At 40.5% G+C, this 20,618-nt stretch overlaps 1 protein-coding gene across 19 annotated transcripts in view; it reads right to left on the minus strand.

Annotated features, from left to right (window-relative positions):
* mycbp2 (MYC binding protein 2) overlaps positions 1 to 20,618 on the minus strand; it is a 60,770-nt gene that overhangs the window by 30,287 nt on the left and 9,865 nt on the right. For 15 of the 19 annotated variants that reach the window (XM_085248742.1, XM_085248734.1, XM_085248741.1 and 12 more), the window contains exons 4-33: positions 19,563 to 19,716; positions 19,166 to 19,362; positions 17,871 to 18,113; positions 17,455 to 17,526; positions 17,154 to 17,250; positions 16,984 to 17,057; positions 14,173 to 14,311; positions 13,876 to 13,952; positions 12,476 to 12,680; positions 12,211 to 12,375; positions 11,909 to 12,067; positions 11,571 to 11,775; positions 11,288 to 11,433; positions 8,029 to 8,139; positions 7,541 to 7,645; positions 5,917 to 6,036; positions 5,726 to 5,807; positions 5,360 to 5,477; positions 4,838 to 5,196; positions 4,525 to 4,697; positions 3,929 to 4,054; positions 3,576 to 3,703; positions 3,273 to 3,364; positions 3,014 to 3,148; positions 2,800 to 2,883; positions 2,591 to 2,687; positions 2,308 to 2,500; positions 1,760 to 2,034; positions 1,357 to 1,578; positions 999 to 1,190 (exon numbers count right to left, since the gene is read on the minus strand). In XM_085248742.1, the coding sequence (XP_085104868.1) occupies positions 999 to 1,190; positions 1,357 to 1,578; positions 1,760 to 2,034; positions 2,308 to 2,500; positions 2,591 to 2,687; positions 2,800 to 2,883; positions 3,014 to 3,148; positions 3,273 to 3,364; positions 3,576 to 3,703; positions 3,929 to 4,054; positions 4,525 to 4,697; positions 4,838 to 5,196; positions 5,360 to 5,477; positions 5,726 to 5,807; positions 5,917 to 6,036; positions 7,541 to 7,645; positions 8,029 to 8,139; positions 11,288 to 11,433; positions 11,571 to 11,775; positions 11,909 to 12,067; positions 12,211 to 12,375; positions 12,476 to 12,680; positions 13,876 to 13,952; positions 14,173 to 14,311; positions 16,984 to 17,057; positions 17,154 to 17,250; positions 17,455 to 17,526; positions 17,871 to 18,113; positions 19,166 to 19,362; positions 19,563 to 19,716 (4,545 nt within the window). The remainder of the gene's footprint in view (positions 1 to 998; positions 1,191 to 1,356; positions 1,579 to 1,759; positions 2,035 to 2,307; positions 2,501 to 2,590; positions 2,688 to 2,799; positions 2,884 to 3,013; positions 3,149 to 3,272; positions 3,365 to 3,575; positions 3,704 to 3,928; positions 4,055 to 4,524; positions 4,698 to 4,837; positions 5,197 to 5,359; positions 5,478 to 5,725; positions 5,808 to 5,916; positions 6,037 to 7,540; positions 7,646 to 8,028; positions 8,140 to 11,287; positions 11,434 to 11,570; positions 11,776 to 11,908; positions 12,068 to 12,210; positions 12,376 to 12,475; positions 12,681 to 13,875; positions 13,953 to 14,172; positions 14,312 to 16,983; positions 17,058 to 17,153; positions 17,251 to 17,454; positions 17,527 to 17,870; positions 18,114 to 19,165; positions 19,363 to 19,562; positions 19,717 to 20,618) is intronic. The other 4 variants (XM_085248732.1, XM_085248747.1, XM_085248737.1 and 1 more) reach the window with 3 other exon arrangements.

Raw genomic sequence — 20,618 nt, forward strand, 5'->3', positions numbered from 1 at the left:
GACACTAAATGGTTTTTTTTTTTAAATATATAAAAACAAAAAAAAAAAAAATCACAATCCATAATTTTAGGTAGCAATACTCGTAATAAAGTGTAAAATGACCAAAACCCTCCAAATGTCCAGAGTTCAAGCAAACACTGTAAATGATGGATGGAAAAGGTAAATAATTCAAAGGTTGCTAAAACATACAAAAGGCATTCACAGAAAAGAATAAATGAAAGTGAAATAAAACCATTTCATGCTTGGTATGCATTAGTAACTACTATTTATATCAGCCTGTGACTGCTGAGAACCAGACACAGCTGCAGAGGGACCTATCCAGGTACTCTGGAGAGAAAGTAGTTTCCGTGACAACAGACTTGGGGGGAGAGGGTTAAAAAAAAAAAAAAAAAAAAAAAAGTAGTTGTTGAGGGCAGTTGTCAAGTAACGTTACTATGGCAACAGGAGCTAAAGAGTCATGACTGCAGTACATGAGTATAAAAAGAGTGTGATGATAATTAAATGTAGAGTGTGAACGATGGAGGCCAACAGATGTCTGCCACTCATACCTAATGACTCGGCATGCTGTATAGACAATACAGAAAAGCTCTGAGCTCTGTTTTTTTTTTTTTAAAGCTGCAGTAAGGACATAGTGTGTCACTGAGAGAAATTACTTCAACAACAATAGAGCCTTGAGAATATGAAGAATATGGCACAAGACAGGACAAAAGAAAAAGAATGAGAAAATGCACGAGTGACAGATTTCTTTTCAAACGTTGGCTGAACTGTAGTGACTGGGATGCAAATCAAATCCCTTTGAAAACTACAAATCAATGTGATCAAAAAGGTTGCTTTGTCAAAGCCCAGAACAATAAGCATGTACAGATGAAATTTCTGGTAATGCGAGTGGGGCTTTGCAAGCGCACACAAGGACCATAGCTTAAAGCCAAAACAGTAGCCCCACATACAGGCGTACTGTGGGAGCATAGGTCAATGGCTACTAGAGCACATTAAGTTACCTCAGAGCCCAGGGCAGAGGCGGTGAGCTCAGAAACGATGGAGGCCAGCAGGCCACAGGTGTTGGAGACCAAATGTGGTGAGAACAGTTCAACCTCCCTCCTCAAACTCTTCCTCACAGGCAGCACCACAATCACCAGCATCTTCTCTAGTACTTCCCGGAAACTGGTCATGCCCATTAGGTTCTCCTCCGTCTAAAAGGTGGAAGCAATATTACTAACTTAATATGATTGTTTTGATTTCTTTTATAGGCCATCTAGGTATTTGGATGAGAATGTGATAGTGATCAAATGGAGTTATCTCAACATGTCCACTGACTGTATCGATAAACAACTAAACATTAACGCAGTGCCAACTCACATGGCTGAGCTTCTCCATATGGGCCACCAGCAGGGGGAAGCGGTGAGCAAGGGCCGAGTCATTCTCTGTGCTTACTTGTTTGACCAGTGAACGCAGCAGCACCTCCCCATCATAAGCAATGGGCAGGATGGAGGTCAGCTTGACCGATGTGTTACACAGAGCTGACATTACGGCTGCCAGGAGACGGCTGCTGGATGTACGGAAATTAGCCTCAGCGATATCCTGAAATACAGCAAAAATAATGGTGAGGGTCAGTTTTCCCCCCCTCTTTAAGCCTTCATCTGAAATTATCTGAACATTGTTAGGTAGAAAAAGGGTTTGAATAATGAAAGTACAGTAAAATGTCATCTAAAACTAAAAGATTTTTTTTAATGTGTCAACAAGCTGTATGAAATCATCATACTTGGTCCAGGCAGTTGAGCAGATCACACAGGCAGGCCCACTGCAGAGCCGGGGTTGGATAGAAGGAGTGGAAGCAGGCGGTGAAAGTGTTGTGGCACTCCTGCAGCACAGCTTCCAGCAAAGTAAGAGGCTGAGACAAGTAGCCTTGTGGGTCATTGTCCAGCTTGGTCAGGCAGTTGTCCATGCCTTCTGACAGGATCTTCTTCAGCAGACTGCGTGTCTTTCCTACGCACTCTGCCAGCTTGCTTGACTCCTCCACCACAGCCTTGGTGCTGGCTAGAAATCAAACACGGGAAAAGAAGAGATGTAATCAGAAGACACAGTTTAACTAAAATGCACTTTTTAAGAAACAAAAACATCACAATCACTGATTGTCTTCTAACTTTTTAATTGTTTTATAAATATAAATCTATGTACATACTATATATCATTTGTTTAATGTATAGTAACAGTTTGAATAAGACTCTTTTGTTGTTGCAAAGAAAGACTTTGACGTCGTCCATCTATCAGTCATCATGCTGTCAGTGATAAAGTGCTTTGTGTTCCTACCTGCAATGGGAAAAATCTCACAGATGTAGACCCTGAGCAGGCGAAGGCAGCATGTGCCAACAAAGCGCAGTCTCTCAAGGTCGAGCAGGGTGGCGGTGTACTGGAAACCCTTCAGCCCTCGCAGTTCCTCCACACCCAAAACCAAGGTGGTCCAGCTCCAGTGAAGGATACTCAGCAAAGACTCAAAACACTCCTACAACGAGATGACACAGCGTTGTTCAATTTTTTTTTTTTTAAGTGACCTGTTACATAACTTGCAGAGAGACACTTGGACAGTACTCACCACTGAGACTGTACGAGCAAATGAGCGTTTAAGGATATGGACTGGTTCACTGGTTTGCTGTTTGCCTTTAGATGCATTGCCATCATTTGAAGGAAGCCTAACGTTAAAATATGAAAAGAGAATAAAGCTTATTTATTGGACAGGCACCAAAAAATAAAACAAACCCCCCAAAAAACATGCACCACTTTTAACAAAATGAGAGTACTTGCCTGTAAAGCAGCTGAGGTATCTGACCTGCGTTGACATCTGTGCCATTGTTTGACTTCTTTGAGCTTTTGAACTGAAAGACAACACTAAATGGGAGGAAAAACACAAATCATGACACATGAAAAATCAACATGTGCAATGTAAAAGAATGTAACATATAGAAAAATAAACCATCAGCTCTACTGATTTATCACGGTGACTGTAAATCAGTTTTACCCATCATCAGTGGTGATGGTAGCCTGCCCATGGGAGCCGCAGTCACTGCTGGGACCAGACACTCGGGCCCACGCCACATACCACCAGCCAAGCTGCAGCAGCACCGGCTCATCAAACATCATTGCATATTTCTCCCTAAAAATAAGATCACCATCAGTTAAAGCCATTTAAAATGATTCTGCAACATTTTCTTTACTGAAATGGCCACAAAACTAAGTGCTAAAACCACTTTCAAAAAATACAAATACATTAACTATACCTGGCAGCACAGTCATAAGCCAGTACATCAGTCTCAGCCAGCAGATCACCGTCTGTCTCATGGTCACCACCATCGGGGCCAAGCTCAAACAGCTGCACAACAACAGAAACTGATTAATATATTATATAAATTTAAAAAAAAGAAAAATACTGCCCGTACTAACCCATAGACCCCTATAAGATACACCTATGGTAGTAATTTCAAAATCCTACATAACCTTGTTTTGACTTATGGTTTTCAAAAACTTGCACATCCATGCAATTAAAGCATTTTTTTGTAAAAATATTTCAAGGGACTGCACACCTTGATTTTGGCAGTGTACTCCCCTCGTCCCCCAAACAGGCCCAGCCCACCCAGCAGGATGTCTGCGTCGGCACAGAAACGGATGGCCTCCACAGAGTGGGCCGAGTAACCCCAACCACCACCGTGACCTGCAACATCGCATAAGGGAACAGTCAGGTTATGAAGGTCACAAAGATGATCACTTACTTTCCATGGCATTTTTTCTCACTGAATGTTACAGATTAAGCAGCTGCCTAGTTTGATATATTGATGAGATCAACATCAATATATCAAACTAGGCAGCTGCTTAATCCCTTCAATCAGTCAGTGCAAGTCCTGTCTCTTTCAGTCATTACTTATGAACAAGAACTAACTCTCAAAGCGGTTCACAACACTGTAGTCCTCCTTAGAGTAGACCTTCATCACGGCCTGGGTTTCTTCCTCAGCGCTGGCTACACCCATTTTCAGTTCCTGCATGGCAGCCAGTGTATCCAAGCAACCTAAGTGGAAGAAACAGCATAGTTCATCTTACTAACAAATGACAATCAACAGAAGTGGTCATAGCATTCTTGCAATCACATCATTTGTTTGACTGAGGTCAAATCAGTTTTCTCTTGAACTGATTAAAAGGTGATACTACAGTCTCCCATGAAAAACTTACAATAAGAGTTCACTCATAAAAAGAAGGAAAAACAAAAAGCCAGAAAAACAACTTAACATCCTACAGTTATATACAGAATAACATTTCTATAAAAGCATAAAATTAAGTCCAACTTGTTAACAACCAGTCTATCACATTGGATAATATTGAATGAACAGCAGCTAAAACTTGAAACACCCGGGAGCTACATAGACTAAGCTAAAGCCCCATCAGAGAAGTTAAGTCAATGATTTAATAAAAGGTAATTACAAAAAGATCATAAGGCCCATAAGCAATTTGACACTATAAATGCCTAGTGTAAAGGATTACCAAGGATGTGTAGGGCTCCATGAGAGCGAGTGGTGGTTGCTTGTGATCCTGACGGTAATGCAAGCTCTGGACTAAGGATGCTACAGCGAGCCTGCAGATCTGTTGCAGAGGGCATCCTGGCATCAGCTATCACTGCATTGTAACACCACATCTCTCTGGTGGCTGGCAAGAACCTAGAAGCAGGAGGAAATAATGACAGGGATTAAACATGCAAGGAATTAGAAATATTTCTGGACTAATGAAAGTGCAGCAAAGAGTTGAGATGAAATCCAGCTTATCCCTTGGTTAACATAAGCATAGACCTCACACTGACCTCCATATAACATCATACACTGGGTCCAGACAGAGGCCAAATCCTTGCAGGTCCTCCTGCTCAGAGTCATTGAAGGTTCTGCAGCTTCCATCCATTTTGTTGATAAGCAAGCATTTAAATGGTGGTGGCTCAGACACAGAGGAGGGCACGAGGCCAATGATGTGTTTGCTGGCAAAGATCTCTGAAGTAGCTAGGACATGGGAGTTGATAAGAGCCTCATCGATTCGCAAGAATGTCTGGTCCCCACTGGCTCCGATCCATGTAGCTTTTCGTCCATATTTGGCACCGATATTGGGCATGGGAGACGGCTTGGCATTCCAGTAGGGCATGTCCAGGATCGGCCGACCAAGCTGCCCTTTCTGGAAAAGCAAGGAGAGTGTTAAGTTTCAGAAACAAAGTGCAAAAGAAATCTGCAGCACTTGCAAAAGCAATCGTGACCGATTAAAACAAAGGTTACATTTGTTACATTTAAAAGATTACTTTTGCATTACGGTAGAATTGCAATAGATTCTGTTTACTCACCGAGAAGCTGCCAAATGTGAAGACCTGCCCATCCACGAGGAGAATAGCTGTGTGGTTACTGCCTGCTGTCACCTGCACACTCGGACCAGGAAGAGCCTGCACCAGAGTTGGAGAGCCCCTAAGCAGGGAAAAAATTAAATGAATTTGTGTGTCCACAAAACTGCAGTTAATGTATGATTGTAATGTAGTTTTCCCTCTTAATACCCATGACATTTGTCTGTTCTGCTATAATTATTTAATGTTTAAATAATACTAAAATATACAGGGATAATTACAGAAACTATTCTACGGCTAACAAATAATTACTTTTACTTGAACATACATCTATCACATTAAAGAAAAAACAAGGTCATCTGACAAGAATACCTGGAGTTGACATCCCCATGTCCGAGCTGCCCGTGCTGACCATAACCAAATGTGTAGACATCTCCATTCTCCATAAGCACCACTGTAAACCAACATGACGATTACTGTACTCTTACTAGTTGCTTTAAACAACTTCTATAATTATCAAGGTAAATCAAACCGAGTGATTGTTATGAGGGAAAAGCACCCACCTGAGTGGTGAAAACCACAGCTGACCTGAACTGCTCGCAGTTCACAGTCAAATCTCACAGCCCCCGGGGGGTAGGTTGTAATTTTGCTAGCATCCTTCTCCCCACGCTCACTGCTACCATCTATAAGGCAAACACTGAAGTCAGCACATTTGAGCACAGAACAGAGAGTGAAGTTTAGTAGCAGCTTTAGACCGCTGAGGTGGAAGCCTCTGCACAATCCTCGAAAAAACAGAGCTGGAGGGAAAAGAGGTCTTAAAAAAAAAAACGAAAGGAGAAAGGGGGGAGAAAAGGGAAAAAAGAAAAAAAAACGATAGCAAGGAGTGACACACCGTCATAACAAAGGCTTTTGATAACCAGTTCTGTTATAGCTTACCAACAGTTTTGAAAAAGAATTGAGGGTTTTTTTGTCTCTTATGAGTTAACAGGAAGTCTGGTTTACCCTGAGCCCTGCAGGAGGTCACAGCTGTGGTGTGTGAGAGGAGGAGGTTGGGATAGAGGAGTGCCATGCATTACAGTGAGTACAGTGACTGAGAATATATTCAGGATTCTTGTTTTTTTGGACCAAAATAAATATTGACTGGCTCATGGTGCCAAAATTAGAGGGGTTAAGAAATTAGTTCATTGTCACTACACTTAATATTAGAGAATAAAAAGAGTGCTCCTAAAATGACATCTTAAGCACATGAAAGCAGTTTTGGAGGTCAAAACCAGGCACTGCCATAATGCCTGTGAAAACCATGAAGAAAAATGCTTATTAGATGCAACCTAAATGACCTACACTTACAAATGCACATCAAACATCAAAGCAAAACAGACTAATAAACCACTCAGTGATTAGTGCCAGTGGGACAAGTTATGCTTCTTATGTCTTTAGATGGCACATATCATTAGTTTTTTGCTTTACATCTGCACACAAAGTGATATATTTGACATTTTTGTAGCCAAATGACATTTTTCTTAATAAAAAAAAAAAAAAAAAAAAAAAAAAAGGGGGTTCAACAGGTATTTAACAGTCACATTATATTATGTTCTCTGTCCTCCAGGATTATGCTGGTTAGACGAGGGGGGGGGGGGGGAAAGAAGCAAGGATCCATCTTCATATCCAGCAGTTGTTTTTCCAAAGGAAAGTGATGTTTTATTCCAAAAAAAAAAAAAAAAAAAAAGTTTAAAAACCCACAAAAAACCCCTACAAATATATGGCCATATTCGACTTATTTGATTAATGTCTTAACAATTTCAACACTTGAGTGTCCAAACAATGAGTGTCCAAACAAAGCTTAATGTTAAGATGACACATCTAAGCCATTTCCACGAAATGTTTCACATTTAAAATGTGTCAGACTTGTCAACTGTCAAAGCTTACTCTCCCCAGTGTCTCTGCTTGTAATGCAGTAGCTTTATCTATTTGCTATGGGGGTGACGGTAAATCCAGTTAGGCAATGACATAGCTTTCTACCTTCGTCTTACTAACTGCATCGTACTCCGTGGATGAAAACTTTGAGACCTGGTGAAGATACAAGAGTCCTGCCTTCAAAGAGTGAGAGGAGGTGGGCGGGACAGCCAGATTGGGAGATAAGTCAAAGGGGTGTCTCTGCACCCGTTGAGTTAGTGAAGACCGTAGTACCTTTGTGCTTGTCCCGTTTATGCCTTAGTGCCTGAAGGGGTCTTATTCTGGCTAGGGCCTGCTCACGCTGGTTCATAAAAATGGGACCGGGGAAAACAAGGGGGCCTGGGGGAGAAAGAAACTTTCACATGCATGCACAATGCTCACAAATGGGAAACAACACATGATAATACTACACCACAACCATACACATATGCTAGAAAATGTAAAAATTAAATAAATAAATAAAACTAGAGACACAAGCAAGGGGGAAGTCACCAAGGCACGACACCCAAGCTCACAACAGCACCTGTAAGTACCGGTAACCTGAAACTTGATTATTTATTTATTTATTTTTTTAAAAAGGATGGACATACAATTAAGCCTATTTGTTACATCCATCTCCATAGTCTCTCCTATTTGAAATGTCTATCACAGAAATGTGTCCTTTCTACATCCCAAAACAAACACTTCTTCATTAAAGTTAGTCCCCTAGCTCTGAATCATACCTCTTCCCTCCTCCAACCTATGCCGGCGATTGATCCTCTGTCGTTTCTCCTCCTGGCGGATCTGAATGTGCTCCTCAATGTTGACTCCTGGAGGGGGAGGGACAGGCACAGCTGAAAACAAAAAGGCCGCAGATACAGCCAGCCCAGACAGGATGCAGGAGGAGGAGGGAAGGCAAAGCAGGGCGGAACAAAACAAGACACACATCAATGAATGATGGAGAGACATGATGGAGAAGCAACGACTCTGCACGACACAAGGATTATAACCAAGGATGAGTGACAAGTGCGCAATGTATTCAAGCAAATGCAACAAACATTATGACATGTAGCATAAGCACCATGCCTTCATAAGCTTAGCATACAGTGCTTACATTAAGCCCTGGACAATCTTTCTCAGGTATGTACAGCTAAACATATAGCTGCTACAGTCACATCATCTATATGCATTAAGATTTTAACATGCATATGATTTGTCAGTCTTTGCAGCTTTAAGTGAAATGTAAACAATGCAGGTGGTGTTTAAGCCAAGATGAATATACTGCATGAAGGACAGAGCATAAAGGATAAAAGAAGAGCATATTTTCATGAAGGCGCAACAACCAGCGCAAGTAGCTCTCCAGTTGTTTTACATTTCCCTGACCTTTAAGATGGGGAGTTGTTTAATGATGGACGATGTATCTGATTTCATACTTTGCACAGATTTGGAGATATTGTGGTTAAAGCAGGATTCCCATTTACCTGCACTTTAATCTATGACCGATTTCTACTCTTTGATCACCTTCTTATTAAAATGGTTGAGACTTGGTACTATGGATATAGAATGAACAGAACAGAAGTGACTACACATGAATCGCTTTAATCTCAAGTTATTTAAATGTATATCAAATTATAAATAGCACTATTTCTAAGTTGGCAAACAGAGTGCTTCCTCTCTTAAAAACCAAAAGGAACGGCTTTATTATTAATACTGATCCTAAAGTAGAAACAAAAAGGACAACAAAACTGAGTACACTTATTAGGGCTGTTCGATATAACGATATATATCGGATGAGGATATAAAAACGTCTATCGTTTCATTTTACGCTATCGTTTGTTTCGTGGTGTTGCAAATAAACTGTTTACGGCAATATTTTTTCACTGTTTTGATGGTCAGTGTAGTGGCTATATTAATTTCTTAAAGTTCTCTCTTTCTCTTATATTTAATATAACCACAATACTGACGGACAAGCGACTGTTTGTATGTGTTGTTGTTAGCAACAATGATGGTAAAACCATCGCGTGGCTCTGCCGTCCGCTTGTTTATTTTCCACATAAACCTTTCACAATAAAGCTCAAGATCCTGTTGAGACTTTTCAAAATAAACTGAATCACGTGAAAGAGTATGCAGCGTTTACGATGAGAAGCAAAAAAAAAAAAGAGCCGTCAGGTGCTAAAAAATAAACCTTAGACTCAAATGTTAGAACGGGCTTTTCCACGCATCACGCCGTGTAATAAATAATCACAAAGAAAACGGCGGCCATTATAACTTATGACTAAAAATGTATAGTTTCATGCATCTGTTAAAACACTGGACTCCAGGCACATGACGCCCAGCTGGAAACACTTCACGCAAGTCAAGCTGCCCGAGATTTACAGAATTTACAGAAAATGTTAAAATTTTATGATTCATTTCGTCATCGGACGATAGATGTCTTATATCGGGATATGAGATTTTGGTCATATCGCACAGCCCTACTTATGATGTCCACTAAACCCAACTGTATAATCATCAAAATACATAGACCTGTGAACATTGGATCTTTCTCAGTTTGGGATTTATGGGCTTTATCTGTGTTTGCATTATTCCTCAAAAAGTAACCAGAAGCATTAAAAAACAAATAAATAAATAAAGCTACTGCACAATACAGGAAGAATGCAGCTAAACCAAAGCCATAGTATCACTAATGAGAAGAAGCAGTGGTCATCCACTGAGAGCAGACACTATGGATTGTAAATCTGGTCATCAAGAGAGAAAACGAACAATGCGAGGACACTGCATAACACCAGGCTCTATGGATGGTGTCAAAGTAGAGAAAAAATAAAAACAACAAGCTCCTTGCTATTTGGCAAAAAAAAAAAAAATACAAGATTAAACTTTGCTAAAGAACGAGAAAAGAAATGCGATGTCTATTGAGAGCACACATTCTTCAGTCAGATGACATCAAGATAAATCTGCTCAGCTCAAATAAGACCACAACTACAACAGTCAATGCAATGACCAGCAGCGAAGCAGTGAGGTGGGAGTGCGATAATAAGGGGCAGCATGAGAGCTAAAGGTCTTGGGGAGAGAACATTTATAGATGGCAACCATAAATGCCTGTGGATATACTAAAATACTGGCTGACAAGATAGCACCCGGTCACCAGAACCCTTCCAGCATAACAACAATTCGAAGCACACTGCCAAAACCACACAAGAGGAGAAACTATCTCGCCTCACTCGAATCCAACAGAACACCTTTGGGGAGTCTTAAAGAGAAAAATGGAGCAACATAACCACTCTAGAAAAGAGCAGCTAAAACTATTTGTCTCTGAAGAGCAGATTTTTCTTTCCAGAAATTTTGTGCAAGAGCTGTGAAAAGCCATCATTCTAAAAAGTTGAACCTTTTGTTTCATAAAAAAGGAAGAACAACCTTACTGTAAAGCATTTACTGCAAAGTGAATCGTTTGATACTCTAGCAACACTGCACAGGCGTGTACTCACTTCTGTTATGTTGACAGAATTGCAGCCTCTAATTTAGAACTGCCAGACCAGAGGGTAGTGCTGTTATGCACCGCCATCCTCTGTATTTACCACGATTGGATGCCACAGAATAACCACATATACCTCTACTCTCAGCAGTCCATGTAACTTCGTGTTCTCCTGTTTATGCGGGAAATGTTATATCCTGCAGCTTAACAATGCTGCGTGCCACTGTTGCTCTCCCAAATGCAGGTGTAAACCATGCAGAGGACTCAAGGACTTCTTGGAAATGCCGTTTCTCTATTTCTCACTGTGATTGGCAGAGCAATTTCAGAACGATGAGATATGTGGCACACAGAGAGTCCTTTTTTTTTTTAATCCTTACTTGAATATTTCATTGCCCACTCCCTTTGCACTTTTACACTCACATGAACCAAAATAGCATGGGCAGTTCTTTGGCTAGCTCCTTGCATTTGTCACTGCGCCAACACGATTAAAATCTGGGCTTTAATATGCTGGAAGATATCATTTAGCATACCTAACAACAGGTCCAATGGAATCATCTCCTTCACAGCGTCAAAGATGCCTCTCTGCCTGGCCTCCTGACCATCGAGCTCCCTGGCACAGGCTTTGCAACAGCCACACGCTGAGCAGCCAGACTCTCCAGATCCACAGCCACAGATACTGGTTCAAAGTAAACAAACAAAACAGATATTCATATCACTTTTTTTTTTTTTAATGCAGTTAAAAAGATCCCATCAGTCACGAGTATTTTTTTGGTTCCTAAGAACACAGATGCTGTCCTGATATAAGTCTCTTACCCTCCCGGCACTCTGTCTGGTCGTCCACTACTGACACAACTGGCACCGTAGCCAGTGCAGTCTCCACACACTGTGCAAACCATGCACTGGTCCAATTTCCACTTGTGCATGCCTGGCTGGCACATCATGCTCTTCTCTTCTTTCTCCTCCAACTCATCCTCTAGGTCCTCATCCATGGCTGTGGCCATGTTCTCAACACCAAATGCTACAACAGATATGTCCACAAAAAAAGAAAATCATCAGATCGATCAGAATTTAAAACAGTACTTAAATGGAAAACTCAAATTGAGTGATTTTATTATGTTTATCTGTCTGTGTGTGTTTGTCCATCTTCTCACCTTTTCCTGCCTGGCTCATGGCTCCGGTGTCTCTACCACACTGGCCTTTGTTATTCACCCCAAACGTCCACACTTCACCGTTTTTGGTCAGAACACATGTGTGAGCCTTACCCATGGCAACCTGAGTTACAAAATGACCTTTGAGGTCTGTCACCTGACCTGTAGAGAGGAAAATAATATTGAATATAAAGATTTTAGAGAATGAGCAATTCTTTTGGACACAAATTTTAATTATTGTAGAGCGTTGATTAAACCAGACAAGGGAATATTGAAATATCTATGCTCCGTTTCTGTCAACTCACAGGTGCTGTCACTGTATATAGCATCTTTGCCAAACATGTAGAGTTCTCCATCCTTGGTGACAATGCTGCTGCTGCCATTGTTGCATGCTGTGTACACGGCTGTCTTGGTCTCCAGTTTGATCATTTTCTTGGGCTTGTACGGCTTGGGCTGTCTACGACTTTTAGCTGAAAAAAAGAACACAACAGACATCACATTTAGCTTCTCAGCCAAGTTGGCTTTCATTCCGGTTTTAACAAGGTGAATGTTTGAAAACAGTCATCTCACTAGATTCTCCATCTTCCCCTTTGCTGGCAGACCCTGTGAAGAATACACTTCCATCTTCAGCCACTAGCAGCGCATGAGAGCCATCATGGCCGACTGAGAACTGGACAATCTTCGGAGATTTCGTAACGGGCAATTCCACCCATTTCCCTGCTGATGGGCCACCCTGTTTTATACCCAGACTCTGGTATTTTCCTGTATAGTAGATCTAAAATAAAACACAAGGAGACTCATTTAAACACATGCAAAAAGACTGAAAACAGTTTGGGTTTTAAAAGAAAATTTAAGATTACAAAATGTTAGTCTGAGGCTCTTATACTAAAGTTTGTTTGTGTGTATGCTGCCAATTCAAATACAAGAGCTTTTAGTCATATATGTAAAAGTCTGGTGTGGTATGCAAAATAATTTTTATGACTCAGATTATCCAGCACTCACTTTGGAAACAACTCCACTACCTCCAGTAGCATTTGAGAGAACAGTAGCATGCATTAAGCATACCCAATCTGGGTCATGAGTTAAATGCTTATACTTTCTTATGGATAAAATTCATCTGTTCCCATTGTACCCATCCACTCTTGGTAATATGCAGATAAAACGCGTTGTGAGTTTAGGTCTCTACACAAAGGAATGTGTAACACACAACTATCCTAGACTGCTATCTACTGCAGAAGAGAAGCACACTGTGCCACACTTACAAAAAATAAAAAGGCACAAACAATCACACACCCAAACCACATTCATAGTTAGCATTCTCATCTTATTATACAAGAGAGTATTGTAAACCTCTGATCACTTAATTACTTGTATCGACAGTTTTGATAACACCTGTTGATTCTACTCTTATATAAATTCAAAAACTATAGGAAGCTTCTCTTCCAGTCTGCCTTGTTGTGCCTCCCTGAAGTTGCTGACATTGTACTGTAGGGCGAGACTCACTGCATAGCTGGCTGAAATACAGGAACGCCAGTTCAGAAGCTTTTTAGCTCAGCCTGCCTATAACCACTAATAAAGGCTGTGTCCTGACAGCACAAAAAAGGCAGACATTAAGACATAAAAACAACTCTGTAATTTTGTATTATTTAAAGATAATTTAGCTAAGAGGGCTAGCAAACATTTCCTAAACATAAAGGTCTGTCTTATTAGGCTTTTGTGCAGCTTGATGTTGGAAAATCTGACTAAGGCTAACTATGTACAGATGTTATAAACTGCAGGAATGTTAAATTGTACGATGGGCTTAATGCAGTCAAACAAGCAGGAACACAACTGAGTCCTTCCCCCACCACAGGTTCACCCTTCAAAGTGCCTGGTCTGTCATTGGCAAGACAAAAGCTCTTAAGCTCAGCAGCTGAAGCGCTTCCAACATTCATTTTTGTTAAACATTTCAGACACGCCACCAGTCTCACCTTTCCTGAGGCAGTTTTCATCAGAGCAAACTCCCTGCCTGCTCCAAGCAATGCTGCCTCTTCATCAAAGCCTGTGCCTGAGAGAAGAACATAGCATTTAGAGCCAAAAACACAAGGGGACATGTTTGGAAGTACTGTGCACCATTTTTTAAAAAAAAAGAATCCCATTAAGTTATGAGCAATTTTTGACACATTTGCAACCTTGCAAACACAAGTATACTGCAGAATGCTTCCAGCAGGTATACAAAAGCATGTGAAGCTTTATTACACATATTATCTGTATTTTGCATCACTTACTGATGATGTGCAGATCCTTCTCGAGGTCAAAAAGAGAGATGCCACAAGCGTGCAGACATTTCCTTGCCAGCTTAAGCTGCAGTTCCTGCTGCAGGGCCGGGTCTGAACTCATAGTATAGATCCGTACTACAAAACCATCCTGCAGGAAAGAACACAGCTTAGCTTCATGGCAAAACACTGCAACAGTGTCACGTATGGTCCAGGCCCATTTAACAAAAGACACTTCTGTTTAGAGAAAATGCATCCCTGCTCCCATCATTACAATGGGTCACACCCAAAGTGAATAACTAATGAACTGCATGAAGAATCAATTACTCATTCATTACAACTTATTAGCTAGTCTGCTGACTTAGCCTCTGGGGATAACGGACAATATTTTGGGGGCTTTTAGTGTGGACATCTAGCCCAAAGCTTCTATCTCAATCTGCTCATCATTGTGTATATTAAAGCACATTCAATCACTCTTTTGCTTTTCATGATAGCTGTTTACATGTATGCAGCCAAAGCCCTCTCAAATAAAGTCAATAGATTTTGGACTACAAACAGAAAACAAAAAGTTTTAGGTGCAAAAAAATCTTGTCCATTCTTCACAGGTTCTACTTATTAATCAACTCAGAATTGTGTTTTATATATAAATTAGTGGAGAGAAGTACTGAAATCCCCTTCAGTGACAATATTAATAGCATGGTGTAGAGCGTGACACGCTGATTGATCACATTGATTCATGGCAGAGCGCAGGACATATGACTATGGCCGTGACGATTTACAGAAAAGAAAACAGTAAAAATGGGAAGACCTCGAGGAAATAATTATAAGATAACAGGGATATAACTGAGGGGTGGATGCTGGGACGTGGGACTATTCTGGTTTTCACTGCGTGGTGATAATGACAGACTCATCTAATGTGCTTTAATTTCCACAGAGCAGAGCATATGGGCCTCAAATCATTAAACTCCAACTATAGGTGGTTTAAGCTGCCAGCTGATCACTATAAATGCATATAGCTTCTGAGCCCCATGCAGTACTCCACCCCCTTTGATTAGTGTAGAAACAGCCTTGCTGCAATGGCAGATATATGGATTTCAGAGACTCCCCTCCCCCACTCACATTACAGAGTGCTTATGCAGATAACTGCTTGAGAGAGTAAGCTCTCCAGAGAATACCCACATGTGGTGCCATTTGCCTCACTGCCACACACACATATACACAACACACACAAACACAGCTGGACCCCCTGTACGGCACAGCTGGTGATCAGCTGAGAGTCTTTTTGGAGTGAGGGAGGGACAGATGCCTCACTGGTCCAGTCAAGTTGAAAAGTTAACCTCATTTTAACTAACAAAAGGAAACGAAGCAGATAGCACTGTTAAGAAGGTAAGGATGTCATTGCACAAGTGCGTGTAAAAATGATTTGTCACTATGAGAATTCATACCAGCTGGTATGAAGTGGCCATCTTTCCCCATTCAATTCAAGTTTGACAATTCAAAAGAGAAGCAAAACAATTCTTTGTATATAGCCCTTTTTCCATTTTTACCTACTTGGGGCGGCTTGGTACGGACTGACACAGGTTTTAAGGTTTTCCATTAAGTGGTAATATCTGGTACCAGGTACTTTTTTTAGTACCTGAAAGCGATCCGAAAATGTGACGTCAGACTGATCAGCACATCTACCATTGCCTTGATGTCTGCTTTTGTTGTAGCGTTCATGTCACATACAAATTATGTCACGGGATGCTTGGCTGTGTTGTTATAACGACCCCACACACTTAGGTTGTACTCTATTGCAATGGAAAACACACTGAGCCGATCCAAGTAGGTACTAATGGAAGACGTGCTTTTCTGAGCGAATCAGCGACTTGTTTTTTGAATCTGGGAACTTCATGGTCCAAGCGTGGTACTCCACTGGTAATCCATAGATGCTATGCAGAGCAAACCAAACAACATATACCGTCCACAGCAGCCACCGTTTTTTTGCTTCTCTTAATGTATTCTTGATATCTGATCGCACGCCATAGCGAACACTGCTGTTTTTCCGTTTGCAAATGTTTCAACTAATTTTCAGTCAGCCTACATATAGCATCCTCACTGCTGGCCTCTGCATTGGTTGAATTCCTTAATCCTGCTTTCTGCAGAGCCTAAAAGCTATGCAAATGGCTATAAATGCAGGGCCATAAATCCAGCAGTTGCTTCTGTTGTCAACAGCAAGTTTCTTGATGCTTCCTGTGTAGTCATCAGATGAGTAGGGCAAGACTTCCTGTTCCATCTGCCAGTCACCGTTAATGAAAGCAGATAACTTTCAAAGGCTTAAAGCTAAATCGTTGTTTGACAGATGATTTCACAACTGCATTTAGGCGAAATACGCTGCCTCTCTGCCTTGCCATGTTAATGGACAATCTAAGCCTGTTCAAACATGATTTGTCTATTGACCATGGACTATAAGCAAACTACAAATGGAAACCAGATAGCTTCCTGCACCGAAAGCCTTTTACCTTGCCTATAGATTTATATTAATGTGAATAAATTTGCAACTATCTTAATTCAAAATTCAAAACTACAATTTCATTAGAATTAAAAAGAAAGTGGGTGCATAATAAAGCCAGCTCTCTCCCCTGTGTTTACAGCAGACTCAGCAGTACAGATGCACAGCTAGCTTCTTCAGGGTTTAGTTAAACATGCAGGAAAAACATATATTTTGCATACTGAATCAGTTTCAGTTTAAGTTCACCACATTCTTCTAAGAGTCTAAAAAAGATGAAGTGTGTTACTGTAAAACTGAATACTGATGGGCTTTAGCAGGAACACTAAACTTACATCTTTGCAGGCTGCAATCTGGTTAATATATTCTCCATCAGTGAAGATGATGTTCTGTCCATCTGAATGCTGACCTGCAAAATTCAATGTGATGGTTAATATACCTGATATTTTGTTCACTGAAAATTTAATGCCTAATTGAGGTGTTTAAATACAAGTCAATAAATCACCTGGCATTGCAACCGTCCCCTCATGCTCCAGAGTCTCAGGGTTGATCTTCAGGGCCGACATACTGTGGTTACTTGTGTCCCGATACAACAAATACCCCTGAAGACAAAACACAGATGATCAATGAAGTCAATGACTAGCTCCAATCGTGTTTATATACACACACACGTGTATACGTACATATATACACACACGTGTGTATATAAATACGTACATACACGTACAGATATTTCAACGTTTTCTTTATTCTTATTCAACAAAATGTAAGAAAAATGTGTACATGTCAATATTTGCATTACTCACCTGAGCAAAGCCCAGCCAGGATCTTTTCTCCTTTCGGTTTCTGATTCGAGACGTGGAGTTGTACACGTGGCCCTGTGAGGAATTGAATACACACGAGAAGACAAAAACTAACAGTTACAAGCCTTAAATAAAGTCATACAAAACAAAAAAGGTTTATTTGATGAATAATGAAAATGATCTTAATTTTCACTTTTAAAGCACTGCTGTAAAAAAGTTGGAAGAAAAACCATGTTGCTCCAAACAAATTTTTTTTCCATAAACTGGGTATTTTTAAAAAAATAAAACATTTTGAAGTTTTTTGAAGCCAAGTCATTTTCTGACGCTGCAGAAAGCTTTTGAAAAATTCAAGCAATATAACTGCACAAAGCTGATATGCAGCTCTTGCTATCAGCTGATATGCAGCTCTTGCTACGCACCCTGACAGTGCCGCTGTATCCAGAGCCCACTTTGTAGAGTCCATCCTTGCAGAGCAAATACAGGAAGGAACCATCAGTCTGCAGGAGGCAGCGCTCATCTTCATCAATGGTCACCTCCTTCAGGACCCACTTGTTCATCAAGGCTGCACGTTTGATGCCATTTCCAAACCAATCCTGGATCTGAATCTTTCCCACCAGAACAGCCTGTACACTCCTCTGTAACGCGTTCAGTATGGTGGGAACCTGGTGAGATTTAGGAAGACAAGAAGGAAAACTTGCAGTTTCCTGTACATTTTTTTGTCTGTGGCATTTTCACACAATCTCCCATGGCAGCCATTACACATACTTCTGATCTTACTGTTAACACAAAAGCAAACAAACACAAAAGAAAAAAAGAAACGGAACATAGACAGGCGCAGACCCACATTTCCCAAAAAGCCTGACTGCCATTGTGATGATTCATAATCCAGTTAATACATAAAAGATAAGCAAAGAAGGGGGAAAAAACAAATACAAACACAGCCCAGTGTTTATATAGGATAAAATGTGTGAGCCTACAAGTCCCCGCTATGCCACAATCACATGTGGAAATTGCATCCAAATGCAGAAAAAGGAGAAGTATGTTTTCAGTCACAAACCCTTTCCACTTATTAGCACTTGCTGTTCAACTTGGCAAAGAATTCGAAAGAACAGCTTGGTATAGAGCAGAGGAAATAAAAAAAACATTGCAAAAGACAAGCTATGGACAGAAGCAAACAGAAGAATGACTAATTGGCGGAAGAATGCAGTCAGGGTAAAATAATCAAACCGGAGATCAGAGCAGCCTGACATTTTCCAAAACTCAATTTGTGCTGTCCAGACACTGCCCTGAGACTCCCTGCACTGAGAAACGCATGGAGCCAGGTTCCTTTATCCACTTCAGCATGCACTTTGGTAATCAAAAACATGTTTACCAATATGGAGCACATGAGAGAAGGGTTACATGTTCTGGTGGAAAATGTTTAGAAACTGAAAAGATCATATTCAACGGATTCCAGCTTGTGCTTAACCAAAGAGGATCACATAAATGTCTACTTCCAAGACATCTGACTGAGATTTAAACAGATAATCATTTAAATATTGTGAAATCTCAGAATGTACTTGTTCTAGAAACGCATAACAAAAAAGTACAAAGACTAGGGTGGACTGACACTCTTCTTACATTGTCTTTGATTTCGAAAATGAATCATAGACATGTAAAAAGAGTTAAGACACACATGTACAATCAGTCAAATTTGTTTGAATTAGTTGCTTACCTGTATTGTCTGGCAGGCATGACTGCCATTATTTGTAAGAATGGCAGAAACTGCCTGGAGGATCTTCCCCGTGTCTCCCCAGGCCACCACCAGACTGAAGAGGCAGGCACAGGACAGCGCAGTGATGGCCTGTCCCGTTGGGTCATTGGGTCCTGTGCTCCGAACCGTGGTCTCCAACAACAACTGGAAAAGAGACTCTGGCAAAGCAAAAGAAATGGTTGGAAGGTTGGCCATTTGAGGAAACAATTAAAGTGTAATATGTAAAGATGGCTGAACAAAGTAATAACGACAAACGTTATATATTTGGTAGATTCAACATAAAAATAAGCATTTTATACTTCAAATACAATATGCTAATTACATTGGAATGCATTAGACAGTACACATACTGCTTTACCTAACACATCAGGTGGCTCAGTCTGGAAGCCCTCAGGCTGTTGTCCCTGCAGCATGTCCAGCAAGGCCTGCAGGCTACGCAGGCACAGCAGAGGGTGAGAGAACCGAGTCTCTTTTATCAGCTCAAAAACCCCACACAGGCCAATGCCAATGATCTGCAGATGCACCAAAGGAACACGGTTTCTATGAGCTAATCAACAACGCACTCCAAGTTAAATTGCTTTCTTTTATATATTTTAAAACAAACAGATGAGCATGCCCTAAAAGGTTTGAAGTGGATGTTTACAGTCAATGCCACTACATCTGATCAGGGCCCCACAGCATGCAGAGGACTACGAAGGACTTAGATTTTGTATAATGACAGACCTACTTGGCTATGTGGAGAAGAGTGGAAGGCATTCAGCATTCCCCTCTCAGAATTGCTTGTTAGTGAATCACATAATGATTCAAATGTCCTTTCATGTCTCATTGAAGAACTTGTTTTGTGAAAGCTTAAAATCAGTGTAACGAATATAGTATAATGGATTTTTTTTTTTTTTAATGTACAGGAGGATACAAATGGCACAGCACGAAAAAATAATGGAAAATTGCAAAACACATAATATTTTTAAAAAGACTTTAAAGATTTTTGTAGCTGAGACTTCACTGACGCTTACGATCACAGTGTTTGTTAGCCACCGTTATTGAGCTAAAATTAAAGATCAAATTGGCAAATATATCAATACCAATCATTTCATAGGTATCAGTGATAAAACAACATTTATCTTAACAAAACTGATTAGTCAGGATTATTTTTAAACAATGAAGTGTGAAACAAAGAGTGAAAGATCACTAGATCGGGACCAGAAGGAGACAAATCCCTGAGAGGATTGCATCGTGATGGGGATCTGGTTTTTAAAAATAAATAAAAATAATAGTAATAAAAAAAAAAAGTCAAATCCAAAAATGCTGTGAACGAGGGAGCAGCAGCACTCAGTATTCATAAGATGCAAGTATTTTCATTGAGCAAAAATTTTCTGTCATGCAGATTTAGAAAGCTAATTTAGACAGTTTTATT

This window comes from Mchenga conophoros, linkage group LG16 (assembly GCF_057382185.1).
Source record: "Mchenga conophoros isolate Kocher_MC1m ecotype Shallow Benthic linkage group LG16, M_conophoros_male_GT1.1, whole genome shotgun sequence".
In the NCBI taxonomy this organism is placed as follows: domain Eukaryota; kingdom Metazoa; phylum Chordata; class Actinopteri; order Cichliformes; family Cichlidae; genus Mchenga; species Mchenga conophoros.